This window comes from Chlamydotis macqueenii, chromosome 9 (genome assembly GCF_036417535.1).
Source record: "Chlamydotis macqueenii isolate bChlMac1 chromosome 9, bChlMac1.mat, whole genome shotgun sequence".
In the NCBI taxonomy this organism is placed as follows: Eukaryota; Metazoa; Chordata; class Aves; order Otidiformes; family Otididae; genus Chlamydotis; species Chlamydotis macqueenii.
The window spans coordinates 2,341,122-2,366,493 of record NC_141564.1 but is presented as its reverse complement, the minus strand read 5'-3'; the positions used below and the strand labels follow the sequence as shown (position 1 = coordinate 2,366,493).

Here is a 25,372-nt window from a genome sequence, read left to right as displayed (position 1 = left end):
AGCCATAGCACACCAGGGCCTCTGTAAACAAAATTGACAAGACTCAAGTAGTAACTCAGTTGTAACAGCTAGATGTAAGGCAACCCGCGTATCTTAAGCAGATAGAAATTCATCATTTTCTGTAGCGTTTGATCACGGTATTTCACTGTTAGCCACATCATTCAGAACTGAGGACTTAATCTACAGAGACAAAAAGCCTCAGAGCGCTTTCCTTCTGCAGTACATAGTAGTAAATCAGATTAACCCGAAAATCTGTCCCTTTCCTGCATCTAGCATATTCTAAATCTCTCCAATGAGTAAAGTCAGCACCATACCAAAAAAAACTCCTTGCCAAGACCTGCAACACAGCTTATCTGACACTTAAATGAAGTTTGCGACATAAGGAACGTGAAAAATGATCAACTATGCGTTCTCATTTAGAAAAATCAGTACATCTACGTCAGTGCTTTCACTACAAGGACACCATTTGCAGTTCTCAAACATTTTCAAACTTAACTTATTTAGAATTCATATGCCTTATTTAAAACATTCTATAAGATGGTCTACAGAGATTCTAACCAGGCTTTTCTGACTACAGAGCAGCAACAGCTTCATTATTCCCAGTCAGTTTTTGTTGGAACTAGCATGACCAAGTATTTCTCCAATACCTCAGACAGGTCCAAGGGATCTCGGGGAAGGGGCTGATCCTCTCATACTCTCTGTTGTGAGAACCTTTGCAGACCTCTGAAGGGGAACGAGATGAACCAGAGGTGTAGACGAGCCGGCAAGCAGGACACAGGACAAGGTTATACATCCCTAGCTGGGACCACACAGCAGGCATTTCGTCTCTCAGCTGAGGGGTTCATTACAGGCCTTTAACCCCACTGCTCCAGCTCATTCAGTTCCAATAAAACACATCTGATAAGCTCTCTCTCCAGCCTAGAATTTGGACATGGGCCACGTACAGGAGCATACAATGGGGGTTGTGCATTCACAGAATGGAAGAAAAGATGGATCATCCAAATAGACTAAGTGAATATCAAGAAATATTTTATTGTACATGTAATCAAAGTTTAAAAAACAGACAAGGAGGAGCAAGGGACAGATTTATCTGGCATCTCTTAACTATGCAGGGTACAGAAATACAACTGGTAAAGAATTAGCACATATCAGTACCCTTTGCTCCCCTTCCCTGCCCCAACGAAGGAGGTTACACAAGCGAGATTAGTAATGCTTCAAATCAAGCCTTCTCAGTAATTGCACGCTTGAGTTGACACAGCTGAAGTATGTTCAGTTTCAGGAGAGAGTAGGTGCCTTCAAAATAGTTGTTTATAAACAAAAACACTACCTCTTTAGTGGTTTGTAAGCATTACTCATTCAACACTAAGAGTATACGTAAATGAATAATGATTTAGCAGCCATAATTGTCTTGTTATATCTGAACTGACACTATCTTTAAGTATATCAAGTATAGAAAATAGATTCCTTAGGTTTAACAATATGTAGTAGAGAATATATCATCTAGTGGCAAAACCGTAACATAATAAGTGGCTGTCAGGAAGCAGAGGAAGTATTCACAGGGAAGCAGCGGAGCTGCATGCTGAGCAGGGGGCACATTGACTGGTCAGAACTAAACCAGCTGAAGCTCAGAAGTGCTAGCTGCAAAAAGAGTTACACCTTGGCATCACTGGCGTAAGTTCCAGAACGTCTAGTTTGAAAAATATGCTATTCATCCCACATCTACATCAATCTCATGTTCTGCCTTACGCGCTGTGAGGAGGAAGGCTTCCGTTCTCTTCCACAGCCAGGTAGGAAGAAGTCTGAAAGTGAATGCAGAGCATTATCAGGGCTTATTTACCCCTTGAACCACTCAGTTTCCTTCCTAATTTACAAGGGTGAAGGCCTTCAGAGCAGAAAGCTGCAACTTTTTTTCCAGTACAAGCCAATTTTCTCTCAACAACTTAGAAATAAGCCTTCACAAAAAACATCAGCTACACAGCATGTAGCAAGGGACAAATCAAATCAGTGTGAGAAGTGCTAAATCTGGAACTGAAGGGAAGACAAGTTTGGGGATTCTGACAAGAGGGATTTGTTTATTCTCCAGTGGCCCAATAAGCCTAGCAAATTAAAAGATTCTTGGCAAAACTTCCAGAGAAGGCCCATGGAAAGGTAGACAAAACCAGATCCAGAATAACAGTACCTAAGATATTCTGGATCCTAATGCCCTTTGGAGACTATCAGGTTTTTGGCTTAAAATGCAAGTGAATCATGACATATTAACGATACCACAATTTGCGCCTATTCCAGTCTACAGCGTGGTCCAGTGCAGATTATTAGTGCCAAGTTACACAACCTAGGACTCGAATTCACTAACACCCCTAGCACTGCTTGATTGTTGCTGTAAATAAAGACAGTCCAACCCTTAAGCCCTCTGCCAGAAAGAGCCTGTTACCTTCGACAGTTGTGCAACACCACCTGTTCTGGGCCAGCTGACCTACCCACATTTTTTTTTGTCCTCACAGATATGTATCTATTTTCAGAAAAATCCCAATAGCTCCAAGCTTAAACTCGGTGACATACTACCTCAACTTTCAAAGTTTCAGAATAAGTTCTCCTTACAATGTTCCAATGTAGGAAATTCACACAGCTGACAGACCAATTTATTGACAATATCTCACTGGTTATTTCCTCTACGTGCCAGCTGCACAGTCATAAAAGCCTCCCAGCTCTCCTTCGTGCTTCTCAGCTTTGAAACAGGAAAGGATCAATACAGGTATCTCAGGATAAACAGACCTAGGTGCAGGGGGGGGAAAAAAAAAAACAAAACAAAAAAACCACAAACCAAACAGCTGTTCGGTACCTCAGGAATTATTGCTCAGTACTTATCCGTTTTAAACCACACCAAGGCAGTATTTGAATTTATGCTGCACTTCAGCAGAGACAGATTCCCTACCATTAAAGAAACATCAGCATTTCCACAGGAAAAAGTCTCTAAAATTTAGCTGTCTATTTTTTTCTTAGCCATTACACTTAACAAGGCAGATTTGCTTAGCTTCCGTTCTAACAGCGTTATAGAGTTGTCAAAGTCTACGGCTCATACCTAGGGCCTGTCTTTAAAGTAGAGCAGCTGGGCTGCACGTTCTCATAAGCGCTACAGAAGTTTATTAGCTATGCTAAAACACTACTTAGCCTAGAACTGTTCTTAGAGTCACCAGCTACCTAAACAGTTGTCCCACAAAAGTGATTTCAATAATAACTGAACTTGAAGACAAACAGTACAAGAACGCCAATAAAGGAAGTCTTGTGTGACCAAAGGTTCTCTTACCATCTCATCCACAAGAAGCTACCTGCCATCTCCTCCTTCCATAGGAATAACCAACATACCTTTTGGAGGCAGTTTAGACAGTGACTGCTCAAAAGTATTTCTACAGAACTGCTTTTTGGAAGAGAAAATAAGTTATTTTACTATTTGCACAAGCTGAATTTACTACACTCATTTTACTGGGATAATGTTTTACCTACAAGGTATCTGTACAAGATATATCAGCAGAGATAGCACATTGTTAACACGACATATGTAAACAGAGAAACAACAGGTCCTTTCATCAGGGTGTCATATTGCAGGTAAGCCATTTTTCGTTCGTCCAGAGGCTGCGAAACTGCACTTCCACACCAAGGAGATTTCCCGGTGAGCCCAACAGAAAAGCCGTGCTTTACAAAGGTGACTGTCCATCCCGGAACAGCAGCAGGAGAAGAATCAAGCAACCAGTGTTTGCAGTAATATTCTTAAGGAGGATTCCATTCGTTCGGTGCATATTGCTGTACATAAGGTGCATAAACCTGTCAGGTATGAGATCAGCGTGAAGAGAAGCCAGTCGCAAGGCTGCAACCAACTACTGGCGTCATGTCCCAGATCTGGAAGAAAATATTGTGGAGAATTACAGAGCATCATTATAAAACCTAAGACGTATTTCTATCAGAGGCATAGAAGCAAATAAAGATCTCCCTGAACACAAGGTAACAAATCCTGTTTCAAGTATACTTGAGGAAAACGTCGCAAAAAGATGAACCAGCCTTACAAACCAGAGGCCAAACTTAGGGGTCTAGAGAATCTTCTACTAGTTCTCTGTAGGTCTGTTTTAAATGTGCTATGCAGTTTGTTACAAACTTGTTCACAGAAGAGCAGGGACAGACTGGAGCAGTCTCAGTTCTGACATGGATGGAGGATGTATAGCTTAACAACAGCAAGATTCTACATCAGTCTGATTGCCACGTCACTGTCACAACCAGGGCTTTTAGTAGCAATGCTCCAAGCCAGGGGGCTCAGAGGAAAGGAAGCCTGCACGTTTCATCATGTCTGCATCTTTAAGGCCGCTGGCAGATTCTCCTGCTGCTAATGCCTGCTTTGTTTGTCCAGGGGACACCAACAGTAACCAGTTCTGGAAGCTAGACTCCATGCACTGGAGTTACAGGTCATTTCCCCATTCAGCTGCAGAAAGAACAGTCTGCAACAGCTGTCAGAAAGGAAAAAAAAAAATAGACAACTAATGTTTGTTGATACAAGTATCTCTAAGAAATGCAGGAAAGAGGTACATGAATACCTTCACAATCCGGTCGCTCCCACAAGTCACCATCAGCCCTCTGGAGATGTCCATGGACATGTGTGAAATGTTGTGTTTTCCTTCATGAAAGGTTGCCAAGGAAGTACGGCTGCAAGAGAACAATTCAAATGAGAGCCAGCTGTCAGATGAAGCTTGATGGCATCATTACAGTAGCGCAAAATAAACGCACAAGAAAATTAAGTTGCTCAAGTACTAATAAATCAGTCCCGAGAACTGCGGTGCCATACTAAAGGGGCCAGAATTAAATTAGCACGTCATGCTAAGGCATTGCTTGTATAGTTATACAGGTGTGACATTTCCTGGCCTTCTGCAGCCTGAGTATTGTTAATAGCAGAGCAGAAGTATGACACTGCATTAGTAGATAATTCTGCTCCTGATTATAAAGTGATTTTTTTTTCCTGCTGGCTATAGTGAGGCAAATAGGGCACAGCACCTCCCTTTTTCAAAAAAAACCAACCAAACAAACAAACCCCAAGCAAAAAAACCCCAAAAAACAACAACAAAAGAAAAAACCTCAAACACCCTAAAATTGGCATCTGATTACTTTGGTCCTTTAGCACTCCAGGTGTCCAAGGAGGTGACAAGACAGTGAAGAGTGAAGTGCAAGTGAAGTTTAAAAGGAGGTTCCTTCATTGCTAAGGAGAGTTTAATGAGACAGCATATGATCTTTAACTCAATTTGCTTGCATGGGGAAAATAATGTCGGGCTGTGAAGAATATTCCTGTAGAAACAATCTACAGGAATATTCTTCACGCATGAAGAACTAACGCGTACACGTCCTGGCAGCGGTGGTGCCTTGTCAGACACCCATTCAGCAATTTTAAGTACAATCAGTAGCCTTTACCTGAACAGAAATCTTGAGACAAATGTTTCAACTCTACATCTAGACTCAAGGAAAAGAAGAAATAAAACGGATAAGAGACATCTGATGCAAATCAGCTTGCAGAGCCAGTTGAGAGATCTCTGCCATTGCAGTGCTTTGAGTGCCCAAGGCAAAGATGGCCTGTTAGCAGTCAGCTTGGTGTATTTGTGTAGCAAGCAGAAGTGTTTCTGCATCTCCACAGTATTACTTTAATTTCTTACTCCTTAATACTCACTCCTCATCCTTGATTGACTCAAAACAGGAATCACAGACGCGGACCTGGAACTCAAATCCCATGATGGGGTAACTTGACCGTTTGGTACTGCACTTGCCACACACGGCTTGCCCACATTTTCTGCAGTGATGCTTCACGAAGAAAGAAGAAAAACACACACATCACTATATTGTGCCTCTTGACCAGCTTATCAAGTGTTCACTGAACAACAACAACAAAGGTTCTCATTCGTAACCTGTTAGGAAGCAACCTCTTACTTCAAGCAAAGACCAAGGACTCAGTCTTCTTGGCCGTTCATGGATTTACCTCCATATTCTCCTCTCCTTTTGCAAGCTCCTTCTGGGAGCAGCGGAAAAAGAGGGCTGAAACAAGCAACCAAGGAAATAACAGTCTAAGAAAGCCAGGAACAGATTAGTGTCTTGGTGCCTGTTCAGTCCCTCCAAAAAAGAAAGCTATCTGGAAAGCTTTCCCATTCCAGCCCAGTAAGAACAGGGCCACCACTGCTTCACTGAACTGAGTACCTGACAACGCGTTAGGCTACAATTTGCTCAGTTACGGGGCATTGTGTGCCGCCTCACACAACACTTGAGGATTAGCTGTCCACAGCTCCAGCATATAAAAATATTCCGAGAAATCCAACAGAGCACTCCCAGTACAGCCTGCTTTGCCCTGTGACTGAAGTTTGATGCAACATTTTCCATAGAATTTGGAAATTTCTTAGTGCTGCCTAGAAGCTATGACCTCTCAATAAACCCTCACTTCAAAGCAGAATAAAAATACCAACAGTTTAAAAGATCTAACCGATTTAGTGGTTTTCTGTTTGCACTTTACTTAAGTGCTGACAGACAGCTAAGCACTCAAACCATGATCTCACCTGTCTCAACCCTAACGTCTTTGTGTCCCACATTTGCTTTATATTCCAGAAGAAAGGTTGTTCACACTTCTGACAGGAATCACTTTCTAGCCATTGAGGAGCCTACAAAAGGGCAAGAGATGCAAACAATCAGAATTATTTTTCCTCATACAACAGCCAAGGAAGGTTGTTTTGAGAACCTAAAGTAAAGTTTTACTTGGAAAGATGCCCTGTCTCAGCTCTGGATATTACAACAACGGATTGCCTACGGTAGAGCACACAGGAAGTGCAAAAAAAAAAAAAAATCCAAACCCAAGACTACAGTTATTTGTTACCTACACATCTCCTAGACTTTTTAAGCCCAGAGCAGTATGTTATGTTACTGCCTTAATAAGAAAACTAATTCAAACATCTAAGTTACTAAACTTGCTGCAGGCGTTCAAAGACTGCTGCTCCGCTTGCCTAGATGATTTAAGGACTAGTGTAATTAAAACTGTAGAAGCTATAAGGCAGTCACCCCCTTTTGCAGTTTGAAATAATTAAGAACTCATCTGCACTTTCCATCCTGCCCACATCTTCATTAAGCATCCCTTCTCCCACAGTTGTATATTCTGTACAACTTTATGCATCTGATGGGGGAGTCTCCCTGAAACTCAACAAAAGCTGGGGGAAAAAAAAAAAAAAAAGAGGAAAGCTGGAACAACAAAGAAGCTTTCTTCTCAATTCACTTACATCTATTGCTGATAGTAATAAAACAATAGTATTGTCAGTTGCATAAAACTGTATCACTATGAATATTTATTAATACCAAATGTCCAGTTCATACCTCTTCAGCCTTGATTGCATCCCCTTCCTTCCCCCATGCTAGTGGAAACATATCATGTAGGGCAGTAACAAGTCCAGCATGGGTGGTGGGGAGGAGAGTAGAGGAAATGAGTTGCCTCTCCACCAAGTGAGATATCCCATGTTGCTTCTTTCAGTTACTTACAATAGTACTTTTCACTTAATAGCATTTTTGAGAAGACAATCCACTTTCTAACTCCCTCTAACAGAAAAACGGGATATCTTCTATTCTTTTCATCTTAATTCCAGGCATTAAACACGAGGTAAAACCTGCCAACACTACCAATACTATTACCAACATACAGTTGGAACTGCTCAAGATCAATAGTACAGCAGTCAGTGGAGTTACCATTCCTTTTAATCAAAAAAGTCTGTCTTCTAGTCTTATGTGTGTTAGCGCGTATTTGAAGACACCTTATAACATGACTGGCTAGCTAATACTTCTGAGGCAGTATGTTCATAATTCTTCAAACATTTAGTTTCCTTGCTTTCGGATTGGGTTTGATTATGTTTTTCCAATCAGTTTTGAGACACCACAGTTGTTCTTAGTTAACCAGAGAGAGAACTGATTAAGCAAAGCCACAACAGCTTCTGAAAAGAGGAAAAAAAAAAAAAAATTAAAAAAATTCAACCCAGGACGTGATCTTACCTCTTCTCGGCTGATATCCATGTTCCAAACAGCAATTCCCCCATCAGCTGAACAAGACACCAGCTGCCGTGTCAGCTGGAGGTAACAGATAGCCTGCACCTTGTCACTGCAAACAAAGTAGACGCTATTTACCCACAGGTATTTAAACAAAGCTTAGTTTCCCAGTAAACACCAGTTTATGCTTGTAAAGCATCCTAGGAAGCCAAAACTGATTTCCAGACATTTTGCTAAGCCTACCAAGTAGAGCTATGGAGATGAGCAAGCAGATGTTGTCACCTAAGCACTACCCCAGCATCAGGACGTTGCCTAGAACAGCGTTGACCAGAATACCAGAGGTACAGTTCCACGACAACATTAGCTGCCAGTAAGTGTGACAGTGAGCCGAGTGTCAACTGACTCAGAGTGTGCGTGGCAAATGCTCTTCTGTGTTGGCAAGGAGAGACAGTTATCAAAACAGAGACAACTGGAGAAAATAAAGAGAAATATTTGGTTTGGGATATAGCTAGGAAGCAGACAGAGCTTCCACCTTTGCTAACAAATCATGGTAAGTCAGTCTGTAGCTGCAAAGCAAGGCATGCATTCACAAGTAAGACCGTTTCATCCTAAATAAAAAAGAGTCATGGCAAAATATGCCTACCCTAAAAACTAAACAAAGGATCTCAACAGTATTAGACTGCTCTGCAACATCTAAGTTGAACTTTAAAAAAGCCATTCTGCTTCTCAGAACTTACTTTCCCATTCAGTATGAAGTTTGATGCTAAGTGTGATGTTTGAAGAGAAACTAACAGTGTTTTAAGTCTTCACCAGGACACATGATGCAGCAGTAACAGCAGTATAAAGTCATCCAGTCACTGACTTCAGTTACTTTTTTATACCCAGTACTCTATTCTTAGTTCTTTAGCCATAAAACTAATCCTCAAGGTTTAACAAGAGTTCTAGGGCTAAGGCTATCAGTCTTGATCAAAGGTGGATGGAGGCATCTATGGAATTAGACAAGAGGAGAATGCACTATACAAATACATCTTTACACATAAACAAGATCTCTACTACCACTGTGTTTCTAAGGAGGATACATCTCCAGTGGTGAACTGCCTGTCAGGCTGAATTAAGGCTCTAGATTTTAAAATGGCATTATCCACCTAGTTTCTAGCCCCACCCACACAGGCCACTCCGTGAAGTATTTACAATACAGAAGCATGCAACTTTTACATAAAGTCCAAGCAAAGTGATTTAGGATGTTTACCCATCTCTTCCTATAATCTACTTTTATGTTATCTTCTTATTACCCATGGTTTAGAAGTATCAAATCTTTTTTTTTCCTCATGTTTCTCTGTAATGCTTTCCTAGTACTGATTATCACTCCTCCCCCTCAAAGTCCTCAGGGTTCTGCACAAGTTATTTTCTCCATTATTCACAAACATTCAAATATCTTGCCATGCTCTTTAGTCTTCCTGAGACTCTGCGTTCATTACAGAAGACTTAGGAAAAATAAGACACTGTTACATACTGATGTCCCTGGAGCAGCAGTGTTCGCCCCTTCCTTCCACCGATATCCCACATGATAATGCTGTGATCAGAGGCACCAGAGAAGAGCAGTCGTTGAACGGGATCCCACCACAGGGAAGTAATACTTCCTAGGAAAGAAAATTCAGTTAGATCTGAGGGACACAACGATGCTCTTCTGGGCTATAAAGTGAAACTTGAGGTAGTCCCTTACTACAGTAACAGATATTGAAGGCCTTAAGGCACAGGACAGCATGCCACAGCAAGATATAGTCCTGCTGGAGAGGCAAAGAACATTTGACAACAGAATAAAACACCCCTAAGATGAAAGTTTAATGCAAAGAATAAACTTGCCAAGCAGATACTAGTATCTACAGTAACGTCCTCGGTCAGTGGTTGCAGGACAGCACGCAGCGTTCACAGGTAAACCAACTCCCTTACATCACCATTTACAACCTTAAAATGGTTGGAGTAAGAAATAAGCAGCAGTTTCATTGCTGTTAGCAAATCTGGCCACTACTATCTGTACTAAATCACAAAACTGTATTTCAGAAGGCCCAACCTGGCTGTGCACCTCATTAGTCAGACAGAGAAAGAAACGAGCCATCTGACAGTGCTTGTCTTTCTTATACTAAACCCATATGCATGGTAATGTAGACAGGAGACTAAAGAAGTAGTTTTGTCACTCATGCTGAGTGCATGAGTTGCAGGAACATTTTATTCCCTTGCAGACACCCTTCACTTTAAAGCATCCTCCCATTGCTCAGTTCTTATCAAAAGCCTTGTTAGTCTGAAAGCAAGACGAAGGTAATTACAGCCCAAATCAGTCCTTTCCAGCTCGCATGAGCAAAACCTTTTTATTGCCTCTTTCAGGGCTACACTGTTTCCAGAGTGACCCACTGGGGAACAGTTGTTGCTGAGAGAACAGTGACCATCCGCACCGTAAGAGGCAGTTTGAGTATTATCTCAGCATTGCACAGAGCAGGCTGTTCAACATGGAGAATTTTGGAAGCTGCTGGTGAAGGACAAGTTCTGAAACTGCAAATCAAACCCTGCTTGCTTCTGAAGTCACTATCAGGCAAGAGCTAGAAAGGAAACAAGATGAAGTCAGACTTTTGAAGTCTGGCAAACACAGCTCCACTCAGAGAAGAACTAGATACCATTTAAGTTTAGAGTTACGAGGCCTTGAGAATATTATGCATATACTGTACAGGAAAAAAAGGTTACACGTAACCTGTTTTGATTTAAAAACAAAAGAAAAAGGTGAAGGAGCTACTATTACATCAATTGAAGAAAAATCTGTTTCTGCCCCTCAAATTTAATCAACTTCTATAGCAGATCAATTCTTGCTTTAAGGATCACAATTCCCTTCGGGAACTTGCATATAAGCAAAGCTGTCTGCTATGTGGACAGCACTGCTGAAGCTGGTGCCTGGAAACCCACCGCAACTCCACAGATGGAGGCATCTCTTGTTTGAAAATCTCAACTTGCCTCTCATTCAAAGCCAGCTTTATCATTTTACAGTCATCTGTACATCGAGTCCACCCAGCTTTAACAAAGTCTGCTCTATACTTACAGCTACGAAACAAGGCAGCCTTTTCCAGCGGGTCAGAGACTTATGACCCAGTAATTAATCTCTACCCAAATGCAAACTATTCTGCTGATTTGAAAGTTGCCAGTGCCACATGGGAAGAGACATGAAGTCTTGTTTATTTCTGTCAGCATATTATTAAATTACATACTCTTCTGTGATTTGCATTCTTGCCTGACTTGTTACAGCAGAGAGCAGCTCCATGTCAGCTTACAGACTATTTGGTTCTTCATCTGATAAGGACTTCAACTGCTCTACTCAGGATGAGACATCTGTCTTTGACTAGACAGTTTTGATTCTAAAAGGCTCCCTAGATTTCCGGCATATAGCTTAGTTTCAGCTAAACATAGGAAATTGAACTAGAGTCTCATAAAGACTGATCAGAACATCAGTCTGCATTGGGAAGAACTAAGTGGCTTTTTAGAATCTAGATTGGGGGTCGTTAGAGCTGCTTTAGGTATTATTGTAGTACTACAAGGTCTCTAGAAAAAAAAAAAGGAACACATTCTAGTCCTTTCTTTCCAATGTTAAGGAGACTAAAGTTTATAAAGGTGGCCATCTAGTGGCTAATTTGTGCTTAATTGAATGTATATGTTTACCTTCATTTTCCATCTAGAATAGAAATATCTGTCAGTATTTATAAGGCTAAGATTTCCCCTCAGCAAGAACGTGTCTGTTCTTTAAGAGATGGTCATATGTACAGCTTTGAACAGCTTTTGATAACTACTACTATTTTTTTATCCAATATCTGTCCTTAAGAGGTAGATATCCAACTGAATGCCTCATCCTGATTTACAAAAGGGTACTATAATCCGGGTCAGGTGGAACGAAGAGGAAGAGTTACTTTACCTTCATGCCCTTTGAGTGTTGTGATAACCGAGCATGTATTCTGCTCAAGCTTCAGGAGAGTGATCTGTCCAGAATAATCACCAACAAATGCATGCCGAGTTTCATAATCATACCTGAACATCAGTGAAGGAGAAGTCTCATTTGCTTTTAAGGGTATTTTATGGGTTGGAAACAGATAGCACAACTGTCAGCTACAGAGTCTAAACAAATTGGAAAAGAACATTTCAATATACCAGATAAACATGCACATAACTACTTCTAAAGGGGCTGGAGACTAATTGTTAAACCTTTTCCATTCCTCTCTTCTCCTCTCCCTTCCCTACATGTGCAAGTAAGACAGTACAGAAAATAAGAAACATTTTAGAAAGCTACACCTCTCTCTGCACTTTCATGTTTACTGATGCAGACCCTTGAGCATGGTATCAAAGGCTGAACAGTATTTCAGAAAGGGTTTTGTCATTTAACATCGACATAAAAGCCACACCACATCCTAACACGGGATCTACTGACAAGGTGGCATTTTTGGCAAAAGCATTATACATCATAACGATTTTCTGATATTCAGTTTTTGTCACTATGCAACTACTGTCTCCAGAAACTCAAGCATAGAGAGCTCAACGGGACCAGATCATCTGCCACCTTTAGAAGGCTTTTGCTATTCAGCATATAAGGAAGAGCTACAAAAAACCCGTACAGCTGACACCACATAACCCAAGAGCTGTGTATCAGCTCACCTGTCCTCCTGGAGCCACAGGAAAACACAAGCAGCAGCTAGCAAAGTAGCCTATTTCTACACAACAGAAAAGACTAACTTTAAAAAGTCAGTGTACCAAAAAGCAGAGGTTTAGCCGTCTGATGACATTCTGAAATCTTTTAAGCCTTCAGAATCTTCAGATAAACAATTCACTTTCAACAGATCCATTAAGTCCCTGAATATGTGATCCTTTTGTCATCTTGGAAGTTCAGGCTAGCATTATCTCCACTAATCCAGTAAAGAACAGGCACTCCGCTGGGATTTTTCGAAGCTTACACATAGGATCATTAACAAATAACTCCTAAGGAACCTCTTGATAGGGAGATAGGGAGAGCAAGCACCTAGTGCATACACCAGAAAGCTAGTTCTTCCAAACACAAGCCCAAAGGCAGGATCAATTACAATGACACACACACCAGTATTAACCCAGTTTTACGCTGCATTCAGCTGAGGCGAGCTGAACATGAAATATTTTGTGGGACACAAGGCCCCTGAACTCTAAAACAAGGACAGCAAAAAAGAGCAACAGTACAACAACACAAACCTGCCCGCTCTTCAGTCAGATGGGAGACCTCAGAAGGCTAGACGTGCTGCTGGCAACCAGTTAGCCTTCTTCCTAGTTTTAGCACCGCACAGGCATATAGCAATTCTTCTTTTTCTTTTTCAAGAGATGTAGTTGACCTCTTTCAGCTTTTGAATCATGCGACTTCTACAACATGACTGCCATTAACCCTCATACACCAACCAGTACCTCCAACTACTGTTGGGCCACATCAAAACTGGTAGGTGCCACATCTAATCAGAATAAGGGTTTGCAGGCTTGCAAGAGATTTAATTCCAGCTTTTTACATTAAAAAGAGGGAACAAATTCAGCTGAAGGAACAAAGTACTCATCCAGTTTCAGGGTACCGATGATTTTTTCAAAGGATACTGTAGACACGAAGCCCAGGAGGTGAAGTAATGCCTCCCCAGCATACTGCCGCTCCTGGTGCACATCCAGCTGATACACTTGTCATGGCCAGTGCTGATAACCCACTCTGATGTCAGGCAGAAAGTAATAGCAGACACTCGATTCTGATGAGCTGTGGGAAGAAAAAGATTCTGTCTTGTTTCTCCTAAAAAAATCAAAGTGATGTGTTCTTATGTTCTAATTCAGAGAGACATAGGTTGAAGATGGTACCTAAGCAAAGCCCCAGAGAGACATTTCTACCATCCTATTATGCTCGCCCCTAGGCTGAATTAAAAGGTTAGCATTGTTCTGTTTGGTATTTGCCTTCTGAATAGCGTTAAGTGAACCAAACATGTCAGGCAGCTAATTTAAGCTTTTCTCCCACAGAGAGAGAGGCTGAGTTCAGCCCAGATACCCAAGACGCTCTGGTTAAGAAGCAGGCAAACCCTCAGCTTCCTCTAGTTAGGCCAGGACTTCTGGGGAGAACGTAACACACCTAAAAACCTTAATTGCTTTCTTTAAGAGCCTCTTTTCCTGACCCCAGGGGAGCTATGCTAGATGAGCAACCTGATCTAGTCAGCGATGTCCCTGCTCCTTGCAGGGGGGTTGGACTAGATGACCTTTGAAGGTCCCTTCCAACTCTATCCATTCTGTGATTCTATGCTCAGATTCACACTTTTAAGCACCTGAGAGTGTATCTAGTCCAGGGCATTCAAACTGCTGCCTGTGACAGCAACAAAATCCCACCAGCCTTGTTTAGAATGCTGCCACTAAACAAGAAGCTACATGAGCATTAGCAAGCAGTCCCTTCTACCCCCCAAGATGCATTACTTCCCTCGACTGATCTGTCGAGTCATCTTCCTTAGGATAAAGGGGGTTTTGTTGCTTTAAGAACAGGGTCTTTTTCTCCTAAGCAAGAACATTGCTTCTATCAGTGTCAGGGAGTCACAAAACAAACTGTACTTTGTTTCGCTGCATGATCTGCAGTCTTTAAGAGCTTCCTTCAGGCCTTTCACATTAATATTCCAATTTTAACCAGCAATCGAGTTTTGTATTTCTTTTAAACATGTGCAGACAAATGCTGAAATTACCATCTCCATTAAACATTAGAACAATCCCTATTCCCCATGTACCAGAAAAATAAGATCAACCCTATTGCTCTCCTAAGATGACAGAGAAGACAAGGACTCTTGTCTTCAGCTAGAAGCAAGCAAGCCCAGTGATTACAGAAAGTAAGGATGGAAATTGCAACTACCAAACTACCTTTAGAAAGCTCTTACCCCAACGTTCATGCAGTATAACTACTCCACTTGAAGAGCAAAATCTGAACTCACTAGTTCTGGCTCATCACGCTCACAGGCTAATGACGTCCTGAACTTAATGATGACTACAACCTAGACTCGGCTGACTGGGTATTACGCAATAACAGAACATGTATCTTCTGGCAGTTAGCCCCATCCAAGTGACAACTAGAAGGTCAGTCAGATTTAAAGCGTATTTGGACTTGATTAATCTGTGACAGTGGCCAGTTTCCCAGGCATTTTAGATGCCTCCCCTTCACACAAACGTTAGTGTAGAGACTGGTTAACAGTTTACCTGGGTAGGTCTTCACAAAGTTCATCTTATTAAAGTCCTCTGAAATATGAAACTCCTAAAAGCAAAGTGGAACCGTTAGAAAAGATACCACAGTGACATAAGCAGTATTGATACCCAAAAGAGAGCAGTAGCCTCAAAGGCCAAAATTTGCATAGCAGCAATGTATCTCACAAAAAAACCTAGCAGTTTCTCAGGCTGGAGCATAGCACACTGACACACCAGCTGTAAAAATTAAGGTTATTAGTGAATTTTCAACAGGGAGCATCCTTTCAGAACAGAGATTGCTGAAGAGAGATTAGAGGAAGAGGTAGGATCTCATTTGTCCCCAGCAGGAACAAACAAGACTGTATCTTGTAGAATTTAAGTATCTGAGACGTCACAACGGACAGATTTAAATGAGAGTATTCTCTATTTGATCCATTAGGCTTACTGAAGTCTTAAAAGTCTCAGCTTACAATTTTCAAGTAGTTATCACTCGAATCATTGTTCTATGCAGTTCTGTGCATGCTATTCACAGTAGTTATCAGTAGAATCTTATGACACTCATGCAATACCCTGGCTCCTGACAGGAGGGTTATTATTTTTACCTTATTTTCATCAAGAAAAGAAGCCATTAAAGCATCTGAAAGTCACAAGATTCCCCTCCTTTGCCAAGAAAAGAGGGAAAGAATACAGACTCACTTTCTGTTCTGCTGTACATATCTGCTCTTCAGGAAAGGAAGAACAATTACAGCAAAAGTATAGAAAGACAGAAGGAAGACTTCCCAGAAAAGAAACAAAATGAACCCTGCCTCTCGTAATTTTAGAGCTGGTGTTGAAATTTCCACGTCGTAAAAAGATCTCCAGCAAGAAAATTCAGAGACATGTGCATGGCGAGATACAGTCAGATCCACACTTCTAGCCAGATGCAAGCCAGTTCATAACCCCTGTTAGTGCACCACCACGGCACTCTGCCCAGCTTAACGTACTCCTCAAAATAATTCCTTGACGAAGTGCAATAGTTTGGGCCCACTGCTACGCTAATGGTTCAATGACTTCCTGAGGCTAGTTGGCTCTCACCTAGCCAGAACCCTTGTTTATTTGCAGTCCTCCCATGTACATCTCGGATGAACTGCCAAAAAGTTCAGCCACTTAGCAGTAGCTGCATTCCAAACAGAAGGGAAAGAAAAATTATCAGCTGCTAGCAACACCTGGTGCTCACAGACAATCTAAGCAATTCTAATCTGCATTCTGAAGGAAAGGCACAGCAACTTACCATGATAGCTCCGTTATCCTGGCCTACAAATATTCGTCTGCTGTCATGATGATAAGCCATGGCTGAACATGGTGCTGTCAGAAAAAGCAAGCACATTACAATGATTGAAATAGAGGCATTAGGACACACATGACTTATTAAAACCAATTCTTTCACTCAGGACAAAAGCTGTTTAAGTAGCTTGATAGAAATTAGTCTGCATAGATAATATCCCTTGGTAAGACAGCTAAATTCCTTTGTGCGAAGCTGAGGAAAGGTACAGTACTACAGTAACTCAGATATACCGCTAGGAACCATATGCATACGGAGTCATGTCTCAACATCTGCGATTTCAAGGAGACTTACCTTTTTGAGATTACATACAATCTCTTTTAAAAGAAAATTTCAAAGAGGAAAGTAGCTCTGTAGAGGCTAAGAGCTACAAATAGATGTGAAAAGCAACGACAACAAGATTACAATAAAGTGTCTTAATGAAAATTTTGCAAAAAAATTTCACTGAAGAATGTCCTCGTTAAGCCAGCAAATTACAAACACGAGAAGCATACAGCGTTCTAAACTAACACCTTCTTCTCCAAGACACTCAGAAAATGTGGCCTTGAAGGTGTTTTTAGAAACTTAAAGCCAGACAAGACAGTCTGGAGCATTACAGCAGTCATACTGCATAGGGACAAGTCCATCCCTTGGAAGTACCCACAGGCACACTTTATGTTGTATGAACCCTTTCAGAGCACAGTCTGAAAGGTCTATTTAAAAATTGATAAATGAAGTAATTGCTGTAATTCAGACCAACTGTTAGGAAAAAAAGATTACAGTTGGCATTCTAATCTAGATCCTAGGCTACTGAGCTTGCAGCTGAAGTGCCACAGAACATCAAGGATTCCAATGCTTTGGTCTTCATTTAAGATTTGTGTACAAATTACTTCAGAAATTGTCATTCCAAAGACTATACTTTGTATGACATTTAATTTTGTCATTGTATTTCCTCTTTTTGTATGTGGTATGTGTCTAGGCAGCAACTCTACATTAAAGAAGTTACAGCAAGGCAACCAGGCTGAATGATTTTTCAAAATCAAAGTACACTGACACTCAAGATCTACGCAGCACTGAAGCTGCTACTCAGTGTTGCTTCTTTAGTAATCTTTATGTTTAAAAAAAAAGAAAAAAAAATAGATGCACACCTTGGAAAGCAGAGACTATTCTTATGTCTGAACTTTCAGCCAGTGGTTTGAAAAACTCATTTATTCCGCAGGTGAGTTATTTGCCAGCATTTGAGACATCTTCAGCTGCAGATCCACACAGCGATTTACTTGGTGAAGGATCTGACTCCCGACAGAATGCTGCCTTAGATCTCGCTCGCTATGCGGCTAGTTTGAAATTAAAGTCTGAGCTAGAGTTGCTGCAAAGTTCCCAAATTCAAGATCATCGAGTGAATCTGGCACTTGGGGAAACGGGAAGGAGGTGTTCCCACACACAGCACAGGTACAAAACCCATAGTGTGCCTGGCCATCGCTTACCATCTCCAGCATCGTACTTACATGACATGGTGTGGTAGATGCTGGGCCAGTATTGTCCACTGTCTCTCTTCAGCCATACTCGTATCGTCCTGTGTCGTGGGAAGAGTGGGGAGAAGAGACTTGTAAGCGCGCGCAGCGTCCCTTGCGTCTGAACCAGTTCCTCACTTATACGCCAGCCCCAATCCTCTTAGCTTTTGTGCCACTCAAGCATAGCAGTTAGAGGAACAACACAGTACAAATAACAGTACTCCAACAGCCCTCTAACGTAACAAGAATAACAGTACTAAGGATAGGCACCCTCGGATTCGGAAGAGTCTTCTTCAAAACTATTTATATATTGAGTTTCAGTAAGCATGAAGCAGCAATACCATTTCAGCTCACCTCAGAAATTGCTACATATCATATGCCTTGAATTCCTTCTCCTTCTCCAGCTGATTTAAGTCAAATTCAGGTTGCAGGAACTTTCCTGCTTTGGCAGAGCAAACCACAGCTTGTTTTATAGCAGAATAAGTGTTTGATACATTTCAAAATATATATATAATCGCAAATAATTTCATTATGGAGGCCTGAAGTTTTGAGTTTTTATTATTTCCTCTAAGCCATGCCTCTACTCCCTCATGTACAAACACAAAGGACAGTACCACCACTCCTCCAACCTAAATCAGAACAGGATTGATTAGCCAGTCAAATGGGAATTGAAAGAAGTTGACAAGATGACTTGGACAGCATGCTAAGGCTCTGCATAAAATTGGTTTTAGTTTGTAACCTCTCAGAATCAGGCCTTAGAAGGAAAGGAAAAATGGTCTTGGGAACATTCAGCATTATACTGCTGTCATGACTCTCAAATCCTGGGAGGAGGGATATGAGAGAAACAGCAAGGAAGTGGAAAGTTACCGTCAATTAAAAACATTCCTACAATAGGCACATCTGAAGGGAATCTACACCAAGAAGCTAAGAGCACACATGTAAGGTTATTGAAGTCCACTTGAAAGTTCCTCTCCAAACCATTGTTTGCCTTCTTACTGTTTAAATCCAGCTTCCTCATTCCTAAATGGAAACCGAAATGGTCTATAAAAACGTGTATCTGGAAACACTGTCAAGAGACTTCAAGGAGATGAGTTGTTTATTATTTTTTTTTAAGCTAAAAGTAAAGACCTGGTATATAGAATTTTTAATAAAAAACTAGGAGATAGATTTGCTAAATATCATATAGGATTTCCAGTGAGAGTTTCACAAGAAGAACGCAGGAGGGGACTGGTATCTTGCTATCTTGCAACACGACTAGAACTTTTCAGGTTGAAGATATGAAGGCAGCATTTTAATTTTGAAATCCATTTAAGGGCTTTTCATTAAAAGACCACTCAAAAATAAAGCAGACAGTGCCCACCCATAACATACCACTTTTCTAAAACTTGAAATCGAGACAGCTGAGTACACACTGCCTCAAAACAATGATTTTCAGCTTTTGAATCAAGTCACTTTTCCACCAGTCCAGTGGCAAATGCACATTATTCCAGCCCATTAAATATTTTGCATTAAGACTGTCTCTTAAAAGCTATCAGTTCCTCTTTACAATAATCCACACCCTGCCCCACGGTCAGAAAGTTAACGCTTCAGAAGAGCGGCTTGAACTAATTCACCTCTTTCATTTCTAGCCAAACTCATGTCATTATTTTTGATACAAAAAGACTAGGAGTTATGATAGGGATTGAGATCACGCATGGCTCATTTTCCCAAAGCGGACTTTGTTTCCTCTCAGTATTCTGGTCAATTACTCCAAACTGGGAATTAATATAAAGGAAGCAAGGATTTGCTTTTTCTAAGCAAACTGATCATCAACAACAGAGTGCCTCACTGAAGTGGAGAGCCTAAGCAAATAGCTGCAAGAGTTAGCAAAATTAACTTCTAAAAGCTTCTTATTATTCTTATTATCTCACTTCTCCTCGATTCTCTCTCCTACAGAACCGTTCTGGTGGTGCATCTCCTTCTGTTAGGACAAATTAATTAGTGAAATACCAGTTCTAGCTTAAAGCGCTAGAGTCCTCCAGTAGTGTCGCTTCCACAGTCTCCTACCACAAAACCGTTTTATTACGAGAACCACCAACCCCAGAGTCTTTAGAACTCTTCTCAAAACGTGGTCTTTATTTAACGAGGAGGCCTGTGCTCAGAGCCTGAGAAGAGCTGGCTACGACTCACCGTTCTTTAAGCAGTGCCTATGAAGGGCCTAGAAAGACGCAGGTTTGTTTGATGGCACTCTCAGTAAGGATGTAAAAATGTTAAAACTCATTAAGGAGCATCCAGAGATAGACATATATATTTAAATTACAGTAGACTCCGATATCTGAAAGTAGCAGGAGGAAGTAAAACAACATTTAAGACGACCTCCAAACTTCCCTAGCATTGAGTATTGAACCAGAAGTTGCTTTCAGCTGGAAAGTGTGCACATTTATAGAAGAGTAATTCAAAGGGTTTTTTTTTTAATTTGGTTGGGTTTTTTAATGTAATATAAAGGAACACACACAAAAGGCATCTTTAAACAATACAAAGTGTGACCTTGGCAATTTATAAGGATTTTCATTGTCCTCAAGTGCTGTTTCTTTTACAGAGTGAGTAAGCACCCAACAGGGCAGGATAAAAAAAAAAAAAACAAACAAAAAAGGGGGTTGAGAGGAGAGAAAATCCTTCAGCATTCTGATAGTATTTGTGCTCCCGCCACATAAGATGCTCCCTAAAAGCCAAACACTTCTATGTCAGGGAGAAAGAAGTGATGAAAGATTAGCAGGCAAATCCAAACTTGTTACAACACAAGCACTACTGTGAGTACTACGCAGCTACATTAGGCGCGTTCCAAGCACTGCATCTTCCAAACACCTTCAAACCACCAACAATTGCTTTCCTATCTGAAATCAATCACTAACAATTCTTTTCTTAGCAAGAAGAGAAGACGGCATTTTTCTGGTAGTCAAAATAAACCAGAAGTATTTAAACTGCTATTGACTGTGTTCCCAAAACAGCATCAGGAATCCGGTTTAATCACAGCACGCTGCAAGCTCAAGGACACAGCTTGCTTTTCATCAATGTTCTGCTCACTAAAACACTTGTTTTGACCAGTATTTAAGTTCCATAATTTAAAAAAAAACCCAATACTGCAATTTAAGCAGCAGTTCCAATGCAACAGCAGCTGCTGACAGTGACAAAACACCAGGATTCAGATGCGCTAGTGACTCTCGAGATCCTGTTAGCCTGTGGTAAGCCTTCATCTCGCATTTAGCGTTTGTATACCAGCTTATCATCCCCAGCTACGGCTGGGAAGTGCTCATCTTGCCTTCCGTTATTTGTCTGCTGAGAACAAGGATAATAAGGCAAAGTCCTGGGATTTGACTGTGTCACAGATCCGTGCAGCCCGCACTGACCCATCTCAGCTCCGAGAAATCACGAGCCAGCCTCGAGCAGATGGATCTGACTCATAGCTGGTACCCGAGCTGGCTGCCCAGGCTGAAGGGACACACGGCAACAATTCCAAGCGTTGCCTTGGAGCCAGGGTCAGGCAAGGTGCCCATAGGGACACAGAGTTAATCATCCTTTCTAGGTAAGTTCTGAGAAAGCTTCACAGATAGCAAGGATCCTGCCAAAAATTAGATTAGGAAAGCGAACCATTTAACTCCTGCAGGTACTCTTGCGTCAAAACTTCTTTAAAAAAGAGCTAGATTTTAATTGGTATTCACAGATCTACTATGGCATCTTTTGTACCCGGAAAAAAAAAATAGAACCGTTACTTCTCATTCTAAGAAACATAATTTAAAACAGAAAGAACTAGAGCTCCTCGAAGGAGAGGATAATCTACACCATTCCTGGAGAATGTTTGTGCACCAATGTTTTCCTCACTCCTTAACTTGTAAACACATTCCTCTGACTGGTTATTATTAAATACTTGACAGATTTAATAAAAAATATTTGGCCCTACTCTTTTGATACACTGTTCAAAGGGGTTGTACACAGCAGCTCTTTCGCTTCTTGAACTCTGTACCTCGCTTGCTGCTAGCGGCATAATTGGTTATGCAGTATTAACACCTACGCTCCATTTTTAGCGAACAAACAGGAGAGCAAGAAGTTTGGCAACACGTTAAACTGTAGGCGATGGATACGTGAGTGAGTAGGCTTTGATCTAGAGTAGGAGGTATCCCAGATTAGAGGTAATACAAGTGCAACACTTTCTGATAGTTTAAAGACCATCAAAGCTATAAAACACACCTAACACATCCAAGTGTCACTGCTTGCAGCAAGCCAGGTACAATTAGTGCCACGGCACAGCAAGGAGCCGTATGTGCTACTGCTTCAAGGGTCAGGGTTTAAATCCTGCTGCTTTTACACAGGCTTTACTGTAGTACAGGAAGTCGTTTACCTCTTTGCCAGGCAGGAAATTGCATTTTAAACTTTCAGAAGTTCTACTAAGTTGCAAAATCAAGCTCTGAAGAGGCAGGTGCTGTTCTGTGGAGTTAAAACATTCCATTTCCCTTACATACCCACCTTTCAGCGCACACATTGCACAGCATGACGTCCTGCAATCTGAGAGTATAAAAATATTTAGTACTTCAGTATCTAATTGTACAGTTTGAGAAGCACATATGCCTTGTATCCTCTGATCCTGCTAACGCTGTGCTGAATGCTTCCAGCACCCAAAACTCCAGCATTCTGGAAGCTGGGGAGAGACCACCAAGTTATCTAGCACATGCTAGAAGTTGGTAGCGTAACCCTAACGCTAATATTAACGCACTTAAGAGCACTTCTTTGACAGCCTATTACCCAATCTGGCAGCTGAAAAAAATATTTCTGAGTGCTTCAGAAAAATGTTTTCAAACAGCCTTTAAACAACATAAGGAAATCTTTGTCTTCGGTTACCCCAAACTTAGAGCATTTGTACTTCAGGCTTTTAGAATTCAGTGAGTTTATATCCTTTGCACTTGATCTGTTCCCCTTCCCCCTAAATCCTGAATGCCTTGGCTAACAGTAACCTTATAAAGTTAGCATGTTCTGTTGCTAGCCAGTCTGTTTGCTCTTTTTGACCTAATAACAAATGACAAAAAAAAAAAATAGTTTACCAGTTCAGGTAACACACCATGGCTGGGCTGACTTTCAGCACTCATACCCTACTGTTTCTCACACAGTCAGGCTTTTCAAATGAGGACTGATGCAAAAATTAATGCAAAATCAGTTTTAAAAGCTTTATATTACAACAGTAAAGTTATCCCTCCACCAAGCTACCACTCAAAGAATGCACCTTCACTTAACACGCTCCTTTCAAACACTGCTGCAGTTTCTGGACAGGAGCTCTCAAGAAGCATCTCCTACTCCACATTTAGAAGTCACCTTCCACCTAGCACTGGGGAAATACCCACTCTCACCACTACACTGCAGACTTCTCACCTCTGTCTTAGTCAACAACCCTCTGTGCTCTTTGCTTCCTCGTTTCCACTTTCATTTGGTCTGAATAACTGCTTAATGACTTCACCAGCTTTTGCGACCGATGTTTCACACGCCATGCCAGCCAGTGCCGAGGATCAGGATTAGACTCTGATTTTCCCTTCCAACCAGAAACCATTGTTCTCAGCAGCCCATCACCACCTCTCCCTCGGATCTGCCAACTCACTCCCCGAACTGTTTCGGCCAGAACAAAGCAGGTTTGAGACCTTCGGACTGAGCCATCAGAATTGGGCTTGTTTTGACAGAAGCAGCTCGAGAAGCTCCAACTCTCCTTACAGAAGAAGCAGCAACATACCTACAAGTAATTCAGCCAGGGAGAAGGAAAACATATTCCCACATTTTTGGTTCTGCTCATACCCATTGCAGAACCCTGCAGGACACGAACGAGCTGTGCTTTTCCATCTGCTTTGTTCCTAAAAGCCGGGAAGCCGGTTGATGTTATTTCCCTTCCCTCGAACTGCAGCTCCGGCGATTTCCTCACGCCTCCAGGCAAAAAGTCATGGCTGCCTGCCTCCTAGCAAACTTATAGCGTACAAAACTGATTTTTTTATTCCCCTCCCCCCCCCCGCCCCAACGCTACGCTTCCCCAGCTCAGGCCTTCCCCTGGGACCGGTTCCGGGGGGCTCCGGGATCGGGGAGCCCCGCACCGAGCGAAGACAGGGAAGGGGAAGGGAGCGGACCCGACCCTCCGCCGAGGGGCCCGCCCGCCCGCCTCCACCGCCCCGGCGGGGAGCGGCCCGCGGCCTCCGCTCACCGGTCCTCGCTGGCCGTGATGACCCCGTCTTCCTTGGGAATGAGGAGAGCGGCGCTGACCACGTCCTGGTGCCCTTCCACCTTGCTGAGGAGCACGGGCCGGCTGCTCTGCGGCCGGGAGTGGATCTCGGCCGCCATGTTGCCGCGGGACGGGACCGGCCCGGCCCGGCCGCCCATCAGCTGACGGCGCGGGGAAAGCCCGCCGGGCCCCGCCGTAACGCTGCGTGTAGCGGCGCCGCGCCGAGGTGCCCCGTGTAGCGGCGCAGCAGCGGCAGGCTGACGGCGCCCCCGGCGTAGGGCGGGCCGGCGGCAGGCGTATTCTCTAGAATAGCAGAGTCGCCGCGGCCGTATTTCGTAGAAGAGCCGGGAAAGATGATCTGGCTCCCAGCCTGCCCGGTTTTGGGGAAACGCCACTTGGGGCCTCCCCAGGAGGAGAAGGCGGCCTTGGGCTCAAAAGTGTTTTCCGTGGGGCTGGCCGTGCTCTCCTCAGGGGGGAAAAACGCGACTGTTCCACAATTACTGCCATGGCCCCGAGGAGCCCAGCGCTCACTGCCCCTGCCCCGCTGGCCTGGGGCCACCATAAGGCAGCGAAGAAAGGGATATTCCCACCGGAGTCATCCACGGGCTGAGGAAGGATGTGTGGTCACAGGAAACGTGTTAACTGGTTTCTTTATGTCCTGTAAACTAGAAGCAGCTGTAAGCCTTTATCCTTTAAGTTCTTAACCAGCTGGATTGTGTTGGTCCTTGCCTTCGCGTCCCATGCATGGGAGCGTTGTCCGCGTAGCTGGTTAACCAACAGCAGAACTCCTCCCCTTGGTGCTAGTTTTTCGACCATGGCACTGGTGGTGCTCACACCTTTGAGTCTGACCTTGAACCTGAGCTCCTGCTTGTCAAGACCAGCCAGGGACTGGCGGAGCGGTTACTGGAGCTGGCCAGGACCCTCCTCTGCGAGCAGGGATGTAGTTTCTAATCCCAGGTCTAGCAAATACGTAAATATTTCAACAACAACATGTCTGGATATAACCAACACACACCCCGAGCTTGTCCACAGGGAAATGTTTTCAAGAACAACTATCCAAAGACT

General features: G+C 42.5%; 1 protein-coding gene across 1 annotated transcript; it reads right to left on the bottom strand.

The window, feature by feature from the left end:
- Positions 1–1,012: 1,012 nt before the first annotated feature.
- Positions 1,013–24,516, bottom strand: WDFY1 (WD repeat and FYVE domain containing 1). Its single transcript, XM_086754925.1, has 12 exons — positions 24,290–24,516; positions 18,076–18,143; positions 16,541–16,614; positions 15,286–15,340; positions 13,672–13,822; positions 11,987–12,099; positions 9,551–9,677; positions 8,044–8,149; positions 6,573–6,674; positions 5,699–5,829; positions 4,581–4,689; positions 1,013–3,894 (listed from the first exon to the last, which is right to left on the bottom strand). Exons 1-12 carry the CDS (start codon positions 24,463–24,465, stop codon positions 3,835–3,837), a joined length of 1,272 nt encoding a protein of 423 aa, XP_086611051.1. The 5' UTR covers positions 24,466–24,516; the 3' UTR covers positions 1,013–3,834.
- Between the last annotated feature and the right edge of the window lie 856 nt (positions 24,517–25,372).